This window comes from Puma concolor, chromosome C2 (assembly GCF_028749965.1).
Source record: "Puma concolor isolate L17-30 chromosome C2, mPumCon1.1.hap2, whole genome shotgun sequence".
Taxonomy (NCBI): Eukaryota; Metazoa; Chordata; class Mammalia; order Carnivora; family Felidae; genus Puma; species Puma concolor.
Window position 1 is genome coordinate 94,385,861 of NC_141675.1, and position 15,161 is coordinate 94,401,021.

Consider the following 15,161-nt stretch of genomic DNA (forward strand, 5'->3'; position numbering starts at 1 on the left):
TTCATAGTTAGTGGTACAACATAGGCTAGAAGTTTTTGCATGAGATCAAACTCTTTTTTTTTTTTTTTTTTTTTTTTTTTGAGAGAGAGCAAGAGAAAGCGCGAGAGTCCAGGTGAGGGAAAGGGGCAGGAGAGAGAGAATCTTAGGCTCCGTGCAGAGCTGGGTCTCACAACTGTGAGATCATGACCTGAGCTGAAATTGAGTTGGAGGCTGACCACCCAGGTGCCCCTCAAACTGCCTCTTATTAAATAGTATAGATTTGTTGAGTACCTGAATATGTACAGCACTTTTAGAACTCAAGGGTTGGAAAATAGTATAGAACAAATCTCTTTGTAATAGGAATTTTTATCTTATAACAATTGAAGTGACTTAAACATGGGAAAAATCTGTGGGTAACATTATACGGGACAGTATATGTGTACAGTTATACATAGGTATATATAATAATCATACAAGTATTTATTCACTGTCTAAAATGTACAAGGCAACATTCCAGGCTCTGGAAATACCTGAAAGTATGAGAGATGAGATCTGTGTCCTTGAGTTTAGAACTGGTGGGAAGACAAATACACTTCCCCAGAGATTATTTATAACGTAAGGCAATATGTAATTGTTATTGGCTTCAGTAGAGAGAAAGAAAGATCAATGTGAGGTGGAAATTTGGAAAAGGGCAGGGGTATATTGAAATGAAAAGGAAATATTACAGTTAAGGAATAGTGTGCTGGAGACACTAAAAATGGGGAGCCATAATTTGCAGAAGGTCAGGGTAGAACTTAGATTGATAGTAGTAGAGATGGTAGTAGGATGCACATTGAGGAGTTGTGGAAGATAAAATAATGTTAATTAGTTAGGACTGGCTTATATCACTCACTTCGGGGGAGTGAGTAGGCAAGAAGAGAAAATGGATCCTCAACACTATATTATACAAGACTTCTTCAGGGATCCAAATGAAACCTTGAAGTTTGTTGCTTCTACTTTAGGAAGACGTGTAGTACGTCAAAATCAATGGTTCATCAAAAGCACATAACTAGGGCACCTGGGTGTCTCAGTTGGTTAAGCATCTGACTCTTGATTTCAGTTCAGGTCATGATCTCACAGTTCATGGGCTCGAGCCCCACATCAGGCTCTCTGCTGATGGTGCAGAACCTGCTTGGGATTCTCTCTCTCTTCTCTCTGCCCCTCCCCCTGCTTGTGCTCTCTCTCTCTCTCTCTTTCTCAAAATAAATAAATAAATGTTTAAAAAGCACATAACTAAAACAATGTGTTATGTAGACAAACACCACAGTAACTTCTTCAAAGGTAGTCTAAAATGAATATAGTGGAGAATAATTTTTAAAACTTTAATAAGAGTTTTTATTTTCCATAATTTCAGTTTTCTGTCAGACGAAAATGGAAATAACCTTCTATTATAATGTCTTTAAAACGAGAATAAATCAATATTTTCTGCAACTTTACAATGTTTATGTGGAAGAGCATCAAGAGATTGGGAGATAGGCTGCATGTGAACCCCCAGAAATAATTGTCTCATTTTCCTAACAGATGAGATAGTTTATTCCAGTGGTTCCCATATGTAAATAAGCAGAATCCTAGAGCTATGAAAATCACAGATTTCTGAGTCCTGTGCCCGCCACTAATTTAAGATGTAAAAAATCTGGTTTGAAAGACCCTCCATGTTCAAGCTCTTCCTGCTCTTCAAATTCAAGTCATGCCACATTCTCCTTTGCTCACCATGACCTAGCTATACAGCTTTGTGTTGTTTCTCAAACATGCCAAGCTCTAACACACCTTAGAATTTCTGCATAAGTTTTGTTTTCTATCTTGACTGCTTTTCCCCTCCCATCTTTGCCTCTGGTTCCTTCCCAACATTCAGGCTTCTACTGAAATACCATTCCCTCAAACACATATCCCCTCAAAATGGCACCTTCCTTATTTTCTACCTTAGCCCCTGTTTGTCTCCATAATACTAATAACGTATTTTATTTATTAAATGCTTCCTGCACTAGAATATAAGTCCAGGAGGTCAGGAACATATCTGTCTGGTTCACTAAGACAATGCCTGGTACACAGTAGGCGCTAAATAAATACTTGCTGAATGAATGGAGGATGCTGGGGAGCCAACAGAAAAGTGGCAAATGAATTTCAATGTAGCAAGCCAGGAAGCAGTTAACAGAGCAAATATAAAATAAATGTACAAAATTATGAAAATATGTAATAATCTATGTTGAGTTTTACATATTCATGAATGAAAGTTCTGTAGTACCTTAGCACAGTAAGAATATTTGGAATATTACTAACTTTAATGGTTTTGATATCGGTCATTCTGGCTCTAAATTCTGGCTTTGCCACTTATTAGTGCGGTTATTTTCAACAAGTTATTTAACTTCTCTTAAAATTTGTTTCCTCTGTAAAATAGGAACAATGATAGCATCAAAGCAATATGAGATTTAAATGAAGTATGTAAAGGCACTAGTCTAGTGCCTGGCACCGCAACGACTCTCAATAAAGGTTAACTAATCATGTACTCCACAGAGAGGGCTTTCTCTTAAGGTGCTTAACATCTCTGGAGCGCGAGATCTCATATACCTACTCTTTTTGACACTTTTACTCTTTTTCTAATAGTAAACTATTGGCAGTTTCTGATTCATCATATTACCCACCATTTTACTTTTTTATGTCACTTCCTTTACTAAAAGCTAGCCTTTCATGAAAACCTATTCATTCTTGCAGTTTTCCCTTTAAACCCCAAGCTTGCCGTGTCTTTCTTGGTAAATGCGCCAACACCATCCCCCAGAATTTATTACACTGAATTGCATGCTAATATCTGGACTTTGGGCATACTTTTAAAAAATGGTTTTTTTTTTTAATGTTTATTTTTGAGAGCGACAGAGAGAGCATGAGCAGGAGGGGGAGGGGTAGAGAGAGACACACACACACAGAATCTGAAGCAGACTCCAGGCTCTGAGATGTCAACACAGAGCCTGACGGGGAGGAGGAGGGAGGGAGGCTCGAACCCACAAACCGCGAGATCATGACCTGAGCCGAACTAGGAGGCTCAACCAACTGAGCCACCCAGGCACCCCTGGGCATACTTTTAATGTTGCATTTACTGTAATTGTAATGACTGTGTTTTCCTGGTGTCTCGCCTCTTTCAATAGACTGAGCAATCTGTAGTATTAACTCCAGCATCCATCCAGTCCTTTAATTCACATACAATAGACGCAGACTGGATGATGAAGCAGGACATCGCGACTTGAACTCCTTTATCTGGCGGTGACGTGACCGTGGGTGACGGCTCCGAATCTCCTCCGTCAGTAAAATTGGGACGATAACTTGTACGTAGCTGTTAAGGAGAGTCCAAGAGACACAATAAGGACCCCTAGCATGGTGCCAACGCATCGTAGAAGTCCAGGAAGGAAATACTTCGGCCAGCGTTGGCTGGGTAGGTTGGACCACAAGCCAATGAAGAAGGAGAGTCCCACTGCGCAGGTGCATGCAGGAGTGGGTGGGGTGCTGGCTCTTCATACTGCAAGAGCAGTTCCGGGGGCCAGCTAGACGCTGGGGCAGCGGGCGGTCGCGGGGCTGACGTCATTGCCGTGCGCTGCCACGTCTGCTCAGCTCCACGGTAATGGAGGCTGAGGTTGAGTGCTGACGGGGCCGGGCGCTTCCTTTAGCTTTAGCTCTGGCTCTGACTCTGGCACTGACCTGGGGCTGGGGCGGGGGCTGGCAGCCCGAAGCCTGGACACCTTTTCTCAACTTTCCGGGCGGGGACGGCCTGCGGACAAGCAGCTCGTTTGGAGCTCTTCAACGCGGGGAGGGAATTCTCTTGCCTGGGGTCCAGCCTGTAAAGCCGCAGCCTCCTCCCAGGGATCCCGCCCCACCGGCTGGGCCTCCTCCATGCGTGAGTATTCCCGCATGTACAGTATGCGCTGTCCGACTGCCCGGCGTGCTTCGGTCCTCTGGGTTGCGCCGCGGGAACCTCTTTGTCGTTTGTCCCCTCTTAGGGGCCAGTCTGTTGAAGTTTGTGGTCTCTTGCCATTTGCCTTCCTTCACCTCATCCCCTCGCCTATTCTATCCCAGTTTTTTGCTTCACACTTTTCTTTCCCTCGTTAACTGAGCAAGGACCAGCAGTCCCTACATCTAGCGGTTTGAATGTTTTGTCTTACCTGGGGTTTCTTAGTCTACCGCCGAAGGCTGTTAGGAATAAGGAATATCGGATCAATCTGCAGTAACGTTTGAAAACAAAGGTTTTTTCCAGGATGTCGTTTTTAAGTTGTATTATTTAGGAAGTAGATTTTGGTGTACGTATTGGCAGAGCCATGTTTTTGCCGTAAATTGATCAAGATACAGTTTCTTTTCGATTGGGGGGGGGCGGTCTCTATCTGTTATTTGCCTTTTAATCCTGCAGTTTCAGTAATTTTTAAATGATTTCACACCAGTATAGTGGCCATCCACTATAGCTCTTTCTAATATTTACACTCTAACATATGGAGTTACAACTTGAACAATTCTTTTAAAGACTTAAAAGGCCAACTGGTGTACTTTCATCCATCTTTGTCGGTCCTGACAATCACCTCTGTAGGACAAGGAACACTTTTGAAGAAACAAACTCAGAGGTAAAGTGACTCAGTTACAGTCAGATAATAATGTGGCACATCTGATCTCAGAACCCAGATCCCTTGATAACAAAGCACAACATTTTGGACAGTGGTGATTCTCCTGTATTTCAGGTAGTTCACTGTGAAATATCTGTAATATTGAATTGGAAATGTGTTTGTTAGGTGTTTCTTGTTAACTTCTACCTGATTGTAATATTTTTCATATGACACAAGTCAGCTGACAAAAGACACAAATTGTGACTTACCTAATGCTGACCAGAGCTTAGATCACAACTTAGGCTTCTGACCCATTAGAGTTTGCGTAGTCCTTTCATCAAAGTAAAGTAGGTAATAGACCCTGGGGGAGCATTTATTTGAAAATCTAGTTTTACAAGGCTTACTCATTCAGTTTTTCTGGTTGTTTTGTTACCTTGACTAGTTTAAAAATAGTAAACTGATGTTTAAATGTCTTTTCTTTTGTTCAGAGTTGAAACAGGTTGACAGCCATTAACCTGGATTGCAGCTACAGGTGGCACTGGAAGCAGATTGGTTCCCGGACATGCCCGGTGGAAGGAGGGGCCCTAGTCGGCAGCAGCTAAGCCGTACAGCTTTACCTTCTTTACAGACTTTGGTTGGTGGGGGCTGTGGCAATGGAACAGGCCTGAGGAACAGGTAAAGAAGAAATAAGACTATGCATAATTTGTAATATCCTATGATCAGTATGACAGCAGTCATCATGCTATTATGATAATTTGCTTATCAAGATTATTTGTAGCAATCCTGCCCTTGAAGATTGAAAGCTCAGTATTTCAGAGTACTTTGGAGTGGAAAGTTGTGATATGGGGCCCACAAAGTGAAAGTAGTCCTGTTCTTACAGCTGATAATTCAAATTCTAGTCATCACCTTTTTTAGCCATTAAAAGAAGGGAGAAGTGAATTTAAAGTATAAGACAAATGTGGTTGTTTAACTACTTACTAACATTCTTTTTTTGGACAGGGGAGGACAAATTAAAACTGACAGTTAATGTGAAATTCTAAAACTGTAAGTCATATTCTATCAAGGATCTTACAAATTATTTTCTTCAAAAAATTGTTTGAAACGAATAAACTATCAGTTGTAACCCAAACATTGTAAGACTTATCTCATGTTGTATGAGAGTAAAGAATTTGGCCTTTTTAATGGAAATTTATCTTTGTTCCTAATTTTCAGAAGTTAGGATGGATTATTTCTACTCCTATCCAGGGTAACTCACTTCATGAGGAGTTTCAGTCATATAGCAGTGGAAAGAGATGGCTTTTACTTTATCAAGTGTTTGATCAAGATAACTTTTGTCACGTAATTTCTGCTTCCTTTCTAAATAGAGTTTTCTCTTGCTTGGATTCTAGTTTTCAGTATTACTAGCAATCTGGACTCTTGTTGCCTTTTCAGCCTTCCTCATGTTTTTTGTGCACTTCTCTCTTCCTGGCACTTTTTATGGCTTGAAAAGTCACTAAAACTATTATTGAATTATGTTGTGACACTTTTACCTACAGAGGTTATTTTGGAAGGTGGTTCTGTATTTGTTTCTTGATGGGAAAGAAGCAGCCTAGAATAGGTTATTACATACCACCTAGAAAGGATTATAAGAAATATGGATAATAGCAGTGGTAGGTGGCCTAGAAAATAGTTTTAGGAAGAATATGTACAAAGTAAGACAGAATCCAGACTAGAGAACTCACTTCTGGAGTGTCTGTAGAGTACTAATAGATAGTTGCTTAAGTGTGATATAATTTTGGATGATATATTTGATTCTGCAAGATACAGGTCAGCTGGAGAAGAGAACATTTGCCTGTATTTGGTAGGTGTTTGTGGCCTGATTGGTGAAGTTAACTTGAGAATGTCAAAGAGCTAGTTGAGTGACACAATCAAGATTGAAATCCAGGGGCGCTTGGGTAGCTCAGTTGGTTAAGCATTAGACTTCAGCTCAGATCATGATCCCATGGTCTCATGGTTCATGAGTTCGAGCCCCACATCAGGCTCTGCAATAGCGCAGAGCCCTACTGTGTCTCCATCCCTCTCTCTGTCTGCCCCTGCCCTACTTGTGCACGTGCGCTTTCTCTCTCTCTCTCTCTCTCTCTCTCAAAAATGAACGTTAAAAAAAAGTAAAGGTTGAATTCTGTAGTTCCCTGTCCTCCTTTTTTCTTATGGGGAGCAGGAATTTGTTCATAGGAAAAGTGCTTCAATGATTGCCTTCTAAAGAAGAAGAATATGCTGTGAATTTCTGAGTTTCCTGGAGAGCTTTTAGTTGAAGGAGAATCTTATTTGAGAAAGACTAAGAGTGATTTTTTTCTTTGTTTTATCCTTGCTTATACTTTGTTATGTCCAAATGATCACTGCTTTCTCCATCCCTTCTAATTCTTCTTTATTCCTTGGAATCTTTCTTGCTGTATCCATATGCTTAGCTAAAACCTTGGTAAAAACCTTGGGTGTTAAGTCTCTAATGAGCCTTCCTGATAGACAGCATTTCACATGTGTTGTCACAGGTAGTTGCTCAAGGATTTAAGTGGGTCCTAAATGACTCCACTGAAAAGGACTCTTGGAAGTTTGCACCTGGTTTCCTCCAAACTTTACCCCATGTATCTATTCCCTCTGCTGATTTTGATTTGTATCCTTTTGTTGTAATAAATCTTAGCTGTGAACATAACTATATGCCAAGCCCTTTGAATTTTCCTAGTGAACCTCAAGCCTGGGCATGATTTAGGGACCTGTAGCATAATTTGAAAGAGAATATTCTATGTTAACATTGAAAATAATTCTTTGAAGAGAATCTATTCTAACTCTTGTATTACAGGTGAAGAAACCGAGGCTCAAGAATATAAAGTTACTTTCTCAAAGACTACAGCTGGTCTGTTTAGACTAGGACTACCCACATTGTATCTCAGACATTTGTGTTATTTTGCTTTTTTCGCATCTATTTTTATATCCTGTTAGAAAAATAATACTTTTATTATTATTTAATAATACTATTTATAATACTATTATTTAATAATATTATTTTATTACTCTGACTAATTTTTTGAGATGTATAGACAAAGTCTGTTTATTTTAGCTGCCTTTTTTTAAGAACTTTGATCTTACCTCCTCTTAAGTTTTCAAATTAGAATAAAACTCTTTTTCCCCTCAGATGTTCTACATCACTTTATTTGACCTTTGTCTCTTTGTTTTTTGAAGTTTAATAGCCAAGGCTGTATAGAATATCACAAGTGTAGATCTTCTGCACTTTGTTTTGAATATTTCTTGAAGCCCAGCATTTTATTGAATTTGTTAACTGCAGAAGCACATTTGTCTTCTTTACTTGGGAAAAACTGTCAGAACCTTTTTAACCTTTAAATAATAGCAAATAATTTAGCATGCTTTCTCCTTTCATGTATTTTTGATTGAAGAAGAATAAGAATTTTCAGCATGTTCTAGAGTAGAGGCTCTTAACCTCGTAACTTCTCATCAGAATTTATTTCCTTATCTCATTGATTATTAACTGGGGAGAGGGAATGGCTTGGCTGTTGGCATTAATCCCCTTCATTGAAGTCCACCAACTTGTACAACTGCACACCTTTCACATTTTATTCTGTGTGAGTGCACCTCTTGGAATTGTGCGGTGGCGCATGTCCCATAACACACTGGAGGGCTATGGTATGATAATTATGGGTTTATGATTGAGCAGGTAAGGTTATGAGACCTACTGGTAATTCACAACCTACTCATTGGTAAGCTTGTTCTATTGGAGTATGCTCTGGGAATGAGAGGAAGAAACTTTTACAGTTTTTACCTACCCTCCCCCCATTCCTGTTCTTCCCTTCTAGCTTTTCTGAGATTCTGCCATGGTATTCTTAACTGTTGAGAATGAGCAGAGTTCATATTCCCATGAGTCACTTAAAGTACTGTAAATGTCACATACTAATGCTACAATTCTATATTTGGGAATCTTAGAGTAGAACGGCAATGCTGATATCGTTCCCTCTCTAGAATATTCTTTGGAAATATCTGAACCGAGTCTCTTTTCCTTGGTGTGTAAACAAAAGTAGACCTTAAATCTCTGTAACTATTCCCAGGCATATAAACAATTGAAAAGTTTATTCCTTACCCCCCCCCCTCCTCGGCCCCATCTTATCATTTTAGATAGCCCAGCTATTTCTGACCTATAAAAAATCTGGGAGGAAAGAACAGCAAGAAGATGGGGATTAAAATCTCCATATTTTAATTTGTGTTTTAAAAGATACCTCTTTTGTGACTATATATTAGTCTGCTGTCTTCTCAACATAAAGGTATATATGTGCAGTGAACTAGGAAAAGTACAGTCTCTGTTCTTAAGATTATGATTTAATAGACAAAGCATAGATGTATACAAAAATAACGTAACAGTAATGGAAATTTCAATAATAAAGGCATAATTTAGGTATAATGGTGGCACAGAGGTGAGGTGAATTAGTTTTGACTGAGTGACTCATAGTAAGCTGCATGGAGGATATGCTTGATCATTTAAAGAAAGTCCTGAAGGGGGAGCCTGGGTAGCTCAGTCGGTTGACCTCTGACTTCAGCTTAGGTCATGATCTCGCAGTTGACGAGTTCGAGCCCCGTGTCATGATCTCATGGTTTGTGGGTTTTAGCCCCATGTCAGGCTCTGTGTTGACAGCTCAGAGCCTGGAGCCTGCTTCAGATTCTGTGTCTCCCTCTCTGCCCCTCCCCTGCTCATGCTTTGTCTCTCTCCGTCTCAAAAATAAATAAACATTTAAAAAAATTTAAAAAAAAAGTCTTGAAGCATTTTGTCAGTAAATGTGTAAGTGAGAGGTTAAGGAAGGTGGTTTTGAATGGTTTTGCTGGTGAAAGGAATAGCATGTACAAAAGAATAGCATGTATGTTCACAGACAGCAAATAGCATGGGTATTCTATAGGTTGCATATGGAGGCGTGATAAGAGATGAGGCTAATCTGTTAAGTAGAGAGCCTCATAGGACATACTGAAAATTTCTGGATATTATCCTGTTGGCAGTAGAGAGCCATTAAAGAGTTTTAGACAAGACAGTAACACTATCAATTTCACTTTAGAAAGATCTCTGAAGGCAGGTTGGAGAATTTAATAGAGTTAATTTTAAGGAGATTACTTCAATAGTTTTAGGTAAAAAATGGTAACTGCTTGAACTAAGGCATTGGGTTTAGAGAGGAGGGTACAGTGTAGAAAAAGTTTTACAAAGTGGAATATATAAGATTTAGAGAGTGATTAGGTATGGAGAGGCAGAGGAAAGTTCTAATATGACTCCCAAGTTTCTGATTTTGGCAGCTACTGAGTGGGCCATGAACTAGGATCAAGACTATAGGAGGAAGAACACAGCAATGTCCAGTAGATAGCATGATAACGTGGGTTTGAAACTCAGCGGTGAGCTCTATGGAGAAAAATTTTAGTTTTCAGCACATTGGAGATCATGGAAGCTGTGGCCACATGTTAGATCACTGAGAGAGTGTGCATAGAGGGAGAGACAAGTAGGACATCCTAGGAGAGAGTTTGGGGGAAGGCCAACATCTAAAAGGTTAATGGGGAAGGAAGCAGGGTCCTTTTATGCTCTATAACTCTGAAAGCTGTCACCATTTGAGTTAACCGTAGTTTTCTTTTTCAGGAATGGTAGTGCTATTGGCCTTCCGGTCCCACCTATCACAGCCTTAATCACCCCAGGTCCTGTTCGTCATTGCCAAATTCCTGATTTGCCTGTGGATGGGAGCCTGCTCTTTGAATTTCTCTTTTTCATCTACCTACTGGTTGCTCTGTTCATCCAATATATCAATATCTATAAAACAGTGTGGTGGTATCCTTACAATCATCCTGCTTCTTGTACTTCACTGGTAAGTCTTAATAGGCCTTTATGTGACTTAACCAAGAAACTAGTAGAAAGCCTATGTGTACAAATTACTTGTCTTCATAATTTTTCTTTCAATAAAATGTTTTTCTGTTAAACCACAGATTACTTTAAAAACTAAGCTCATAACATTGTTAAAATATAGGGGCGCCTGGGTGGCGCAGTCGGTTAAGCGTCCGACTTCAGCCAGGTCACGATCTCGCGGTCCGTGAGTTCGAGCCCCGCGTCGGGCTCTGGGCTGATGGCTTGGAGCCTGGAGCCTGTTTCGGATTCTGTGTCTCCCTCGCTCTCTGCCCCTCCCCCGTTCATGCTCTGTCTCTCTCTGTCCCAAAAATAAATAAAAAATGTTGAAAAAAAATTTTTAAAAAAAAAAGATTGTTAAAATATAAATATCTGTCTTTGGTCCTTGACCAGACAAAGTAAAAATATAAATGAAATATAAATGAAAATACAAAAAACATTTAAATAATTTGTTACAATAATATCAAGAAAGAGTTTTGATACTTAGCTTTCTTTACACTGTCTTAAATTTGTTGGATATTTAAGGTGCCAATATGATTAAATTCTAGGAAATTTATCTTTTTAATGGCTATTTTAGGATAATGGCTGCTTCTATAACAGATAAACCTAAAATTGTATAATGCTTCAAACACGTAATATCTGAGGCAGTTGTTTTGGTTCACAGGATTAGCATGCTTCCATGTGGTCAGTCAGGGGACCCAGATGGAGACTCTTCTGTCTTCCAGTATGTGGCTTCCAAGGTGGCTGTGGTCCATCTCCGTCAGCCAGAAAGGGGAAAGAGCATAGGGAAGTATGAAGGAGAGTGTCTTGTGGGCCAGGCTCACATCATTGTCACATGCTTCCACTCCTAACTGTAAGGAGGCTAGAAATTATAATCCTTTCATAGGTTTTATTGTTATGATGAATAAAATTGGGCGCTGTTACAAAAATAAAATGGAGACAAAGACTATCTTTGCTGAAGTATGTCAGAATATATTGTAGGTTTCTTCTGTGATCTTTCCATTTCTTTAGGAGAGCTGGGACAATCTCAGTGCAGAGAAGGTTCTGCATAGATGGGTATATAAAGTAACAAGTAAGGGTGCTCAGGTTACTTGATAGGTAAGTGGTTGGCAGTGGCAGATTTGGGTGGGTAGTGGAGATACACTCTAGGAGAAAGAAGACTATTGTGCTGGGTAGTTTATGTATCTGGGACTTATCAAGATTAGAAAACTTCCTTGGCCTGGTAAACATAGGACTCAAATGTGGACCAAAATCTTCAAAATGATATGGGAAGGGAATAAACATTAAACAAAACAAAACAAAACTTGTATCATTTGGTTGTTCCTGGAATTAACTATTAAGAATTTTCTTTCCGGGGACTCTGGGTGGCTCAGTTGGTTAAGTGACTGACTCTTGGTTTCAGCTTAGGTCATAATCTCATGGTTTGTGAATTTGAGCCCTGCATGAGGCTCCACACTGAAGCCCTGCTTGGGATTCTCTCTCTCTCTCTGTCTCTCTCCCTCTCCCTCTTCCTCCCCCCCCCCCCCATCTTTCTCTCTTTACTCCTTCCCCACTCATCCTCGCTGTCTCTCAAAATAAGTAAACTTTAAAAAAAAGAATTTTCGGGTCACCTGGGTAGCTCGGTTGGTTAACCATCCAACTTCGACTCAGGTCATTATCTCCCGGTTCATGGGTTTAAGCCCTATGTTGGGCTCTTCGCTGATAGCTCAGAGCCTGGATCCTGCTTTGGATTCTATGTCTCCTCTCTTGTCTCCTGTCTGTCTGTCTGTGTCTCTCTCTCTCTCTCTCTCTCTCTCAAAAAAATAAATATTAAAAAAAATTTCTTTGCATATTGATGATACACCTACTTAATACCAAGTAAGAGAATTTTGGTTTATTTAAGAATTGTAACGATTTGGCACAGCTCTCGTGAGCTCACTTGCTCTTACATATCAAGAGTGTACTTTGTGGTTTAATAAACTTTCCTGCTTGTGTTATTCCAAAAAACAAAACAAAACAAAAAAAAAACTTGTAATGATTCAGTGCCAAATTGTGTGTTTTTTTTTTAATAGCCTTTTCTCCTGGATTATGAATTTATTGAGTGTAGGAACTGTACTTTACCCTTCTTTGGCCATGTTGTTGTAAAATGAAGAGGTTGGATTAGATGATCTTTAAGGCTTCTTCCAGCTATGTAGCTCTTTAAGTAAATTCCTCACTATCTTAACGATGACATTGACAAACATTCATTGCTTACTATTCTTTGCAAGTATTATCTTATTTACTCCTTCTAAAAACAGGTACTACTTTCTGGTTCCCATTTTATAAATGAGAAATATGAGATCTAAAGATTGCAAAGCTGGCTCAAAATCACAGTAGTGACAGAGTGAGTGCTCACTCAATGCTATGCTTTACTTTTTGTATTTATTCTGTATTTACTCCATAAGTACTTGCTGGGTAGTTCATTATTCAGTTTTCACTTTGCCATTCCATGGAAACTTCTCAGTTGTTAAATTCGTAAGCTGATCAAAGAACTCTTCTCTCAGTCAAATGTTTCTGGCAAGAGTTCTTTTAAAAGTCCCCTACAAATGTTGCCTTGCAACAAAGGGAGCCAGTGCTCCTGTCATAATCAGGAAGCTACTACTATAGCTGCTGAGTCCAGAATTATGCTTCTTTTGCTCTGACTCATAACAACAAAAATGAGTGCCTTTTACCCTGCCCCATATCACTCAGTTCTGAATTCAGATTTTATGTAATGCTTATGGTTGGCAGAAACTAAGTCAAATCTAGAACTTCAGTTGTAAGAAAGTCTGGAAATGTAGTTTTTAGCTTTCTGGTCTGTGCAGTAGAGGAAAGCACACTTAAAACAGGTTATTCTGTGGATTGGCTCACTTATCTGCCATATATGGTCCTAGCTCACACAAAATTTAAAGTTCACTTGTGAAGCAAAGAATAACATCTGTGGAACAGCAAGTAAGATTTTAGCCCATCCATCTGAGAGGGGCCTGATTCAGTGAGCTGTTCAAAGATGAATGGGCTCCAGAGACCTAGTTACTTCCTGTGACTGAAGGTATTCAAACATAGCAGATGGCTATGTGACTGGGATGCTCTAGAAGGGACTTAGATCTCAACTAGTGGTCTTTTTTTATTATGTGTGTCTGACTCAGAAATTTGTCAGACTTATATATTAGGTTTTTCTTTTTCCATTTCAAAATCTTAATAATTATCTAAAAGAAAATGTAGACCCCCTGAATAAGTAAAGTATTGTTCTAGCTATCAAGACATTAGCTGAGTAAATTTTAACCCTAAGAAACATAAAAGCTAGAAGTAGCATAGTAAACTATTCAGAATAGTCAGGAGTGAAGGGTGATTAATCAGATATTCTGGTTTACAGAATTACCAGTTTTCGGTGGTTCAGAATATAACAAAATTTGCTTAACAATATGATACATTAGGCACTTAAATCTTTTGATACAAAAATGTCTTAGATGGACTGGTGATAGTCCATAAATAAGACCATAAATAAGACCCTCAAACATTAGGTAGGGGGTGTAGTAAATTTGTTTGCATTGTTTTGGAGGAGTGGGGTGAGCAAGAAGGAATCTCAAAGCTAAGAGGGTATAGGGGTACCTGGGTGGCTCAGTTGGTTAGATGTCCAACTCTGATTTTGGCTCAGGTTGTAATCTCAAGGTTCATGGGATCAAGCCCTGTGTCCGGCTCTGCGCTTACAGTGCAGAGCCTGCTTGGGATTCTCTCTCCCTCTCTCTCTGCCTGTGTGTGTGCTTTCTCTCTCAAAAATAAATAAATGTTAAAAAAAAAAAAAAAAAAGCTAAGGGGCGCCTGGGTGGCCCAGTTGGCTGGACATCCAGCTTCGGCTCAGGTCATGATCATATGACTTGTAGGTTCGGGCCCTGTGTCGCGCTCTGTGCTGATGGCTCAGAGCCTGGATCCTGCTTCAGATTTTGAGTTTCCATCTCTCTCTGCCCCTCTCCCACTCACATTCTGTCTCTCTCTCTCAAACATTAAAAAATTTTTAAATATGGGGGACCTGGGTGGCTCAGTCGGTTGAGCGTCCGACTTCAGCTCGAGTCATGATCTCACAGTTCGTGAGTTCCAACTGTGAGTTCAAGCCCAGCATCAGGCTCTATGCTGACAGTGCAGAGCCTGGAGCCTGCATCAGATTCTGTGTCTCCCTGTCTCTCTCTGCCCCTTGCCTGCTCACACTCTGTCTCTCTGTCCCTCAAAAAAAACAAACATTAAAAAAATTTTTTTAAATAATATATGTAAACTCAATCTTTTGTTGCTCATTACCTCTTTCCAGCCCTCTTGCTGATTTTCAGACCCACCAGGCATATATATTCCTGTCTTAGGGCTTCTGTGATTGCTTTTCCCTCTTCCTGGTGCTCTCTGCCCTCAGCTCTTGTCATGGGTGATGCTTTTTTGTCATTCATCTCCCAATCCAAATGCCACAGTCTCAGAGATGTCCTCCCTAACCAACAATTTAAGTTGACTCTGCACCTCTCATCCCAGTTATTATTTATCACGGTCTTATTTCTTGGGAGCAGTTATAACTGTCTAAAATGCTTTTGCTTGTTAGCTTGTCATTGCCCTTACACTTAAACAAATTTATGAAAGATATGGCTTTAGCTGCTGTAACAGGGTGGCTAAAGCAGAATAGAACTTTA

General features: G+C 39.7%; 1 protein-coding gene across 1 annotated transcript in view; it reads left to right on the plus strand.

Moving 5' to 3' along the window:
• The first annotated feature begins 3,586 nt into the window (after nt 1-3,586).
• TMEM39A (transmembrane protein 39A) overlaps nt 3,587-15,161 on the plus strand; it is a 31,599-nt gene continuing 20,024 nt past the window's right edge. The window contains exons 1-3 of the mRNA XM_025913375.2: nt 3,587-3,898; nt 5,081-5,267; nt 10,243-10,465. Of these exons, the coding sequence (XP_025769160.1) occupies nt 5,155-5,267; nt 10,243-10,465 (336 nt within the window). The 5' untranslated portion in view covers nt 3,587-3,898; nt 5,081-5,154. The remainder of the gene's footprint in view (nt 3,899-5,080; nt 5,268-10,242; nt 10,466-15,161) is intronic.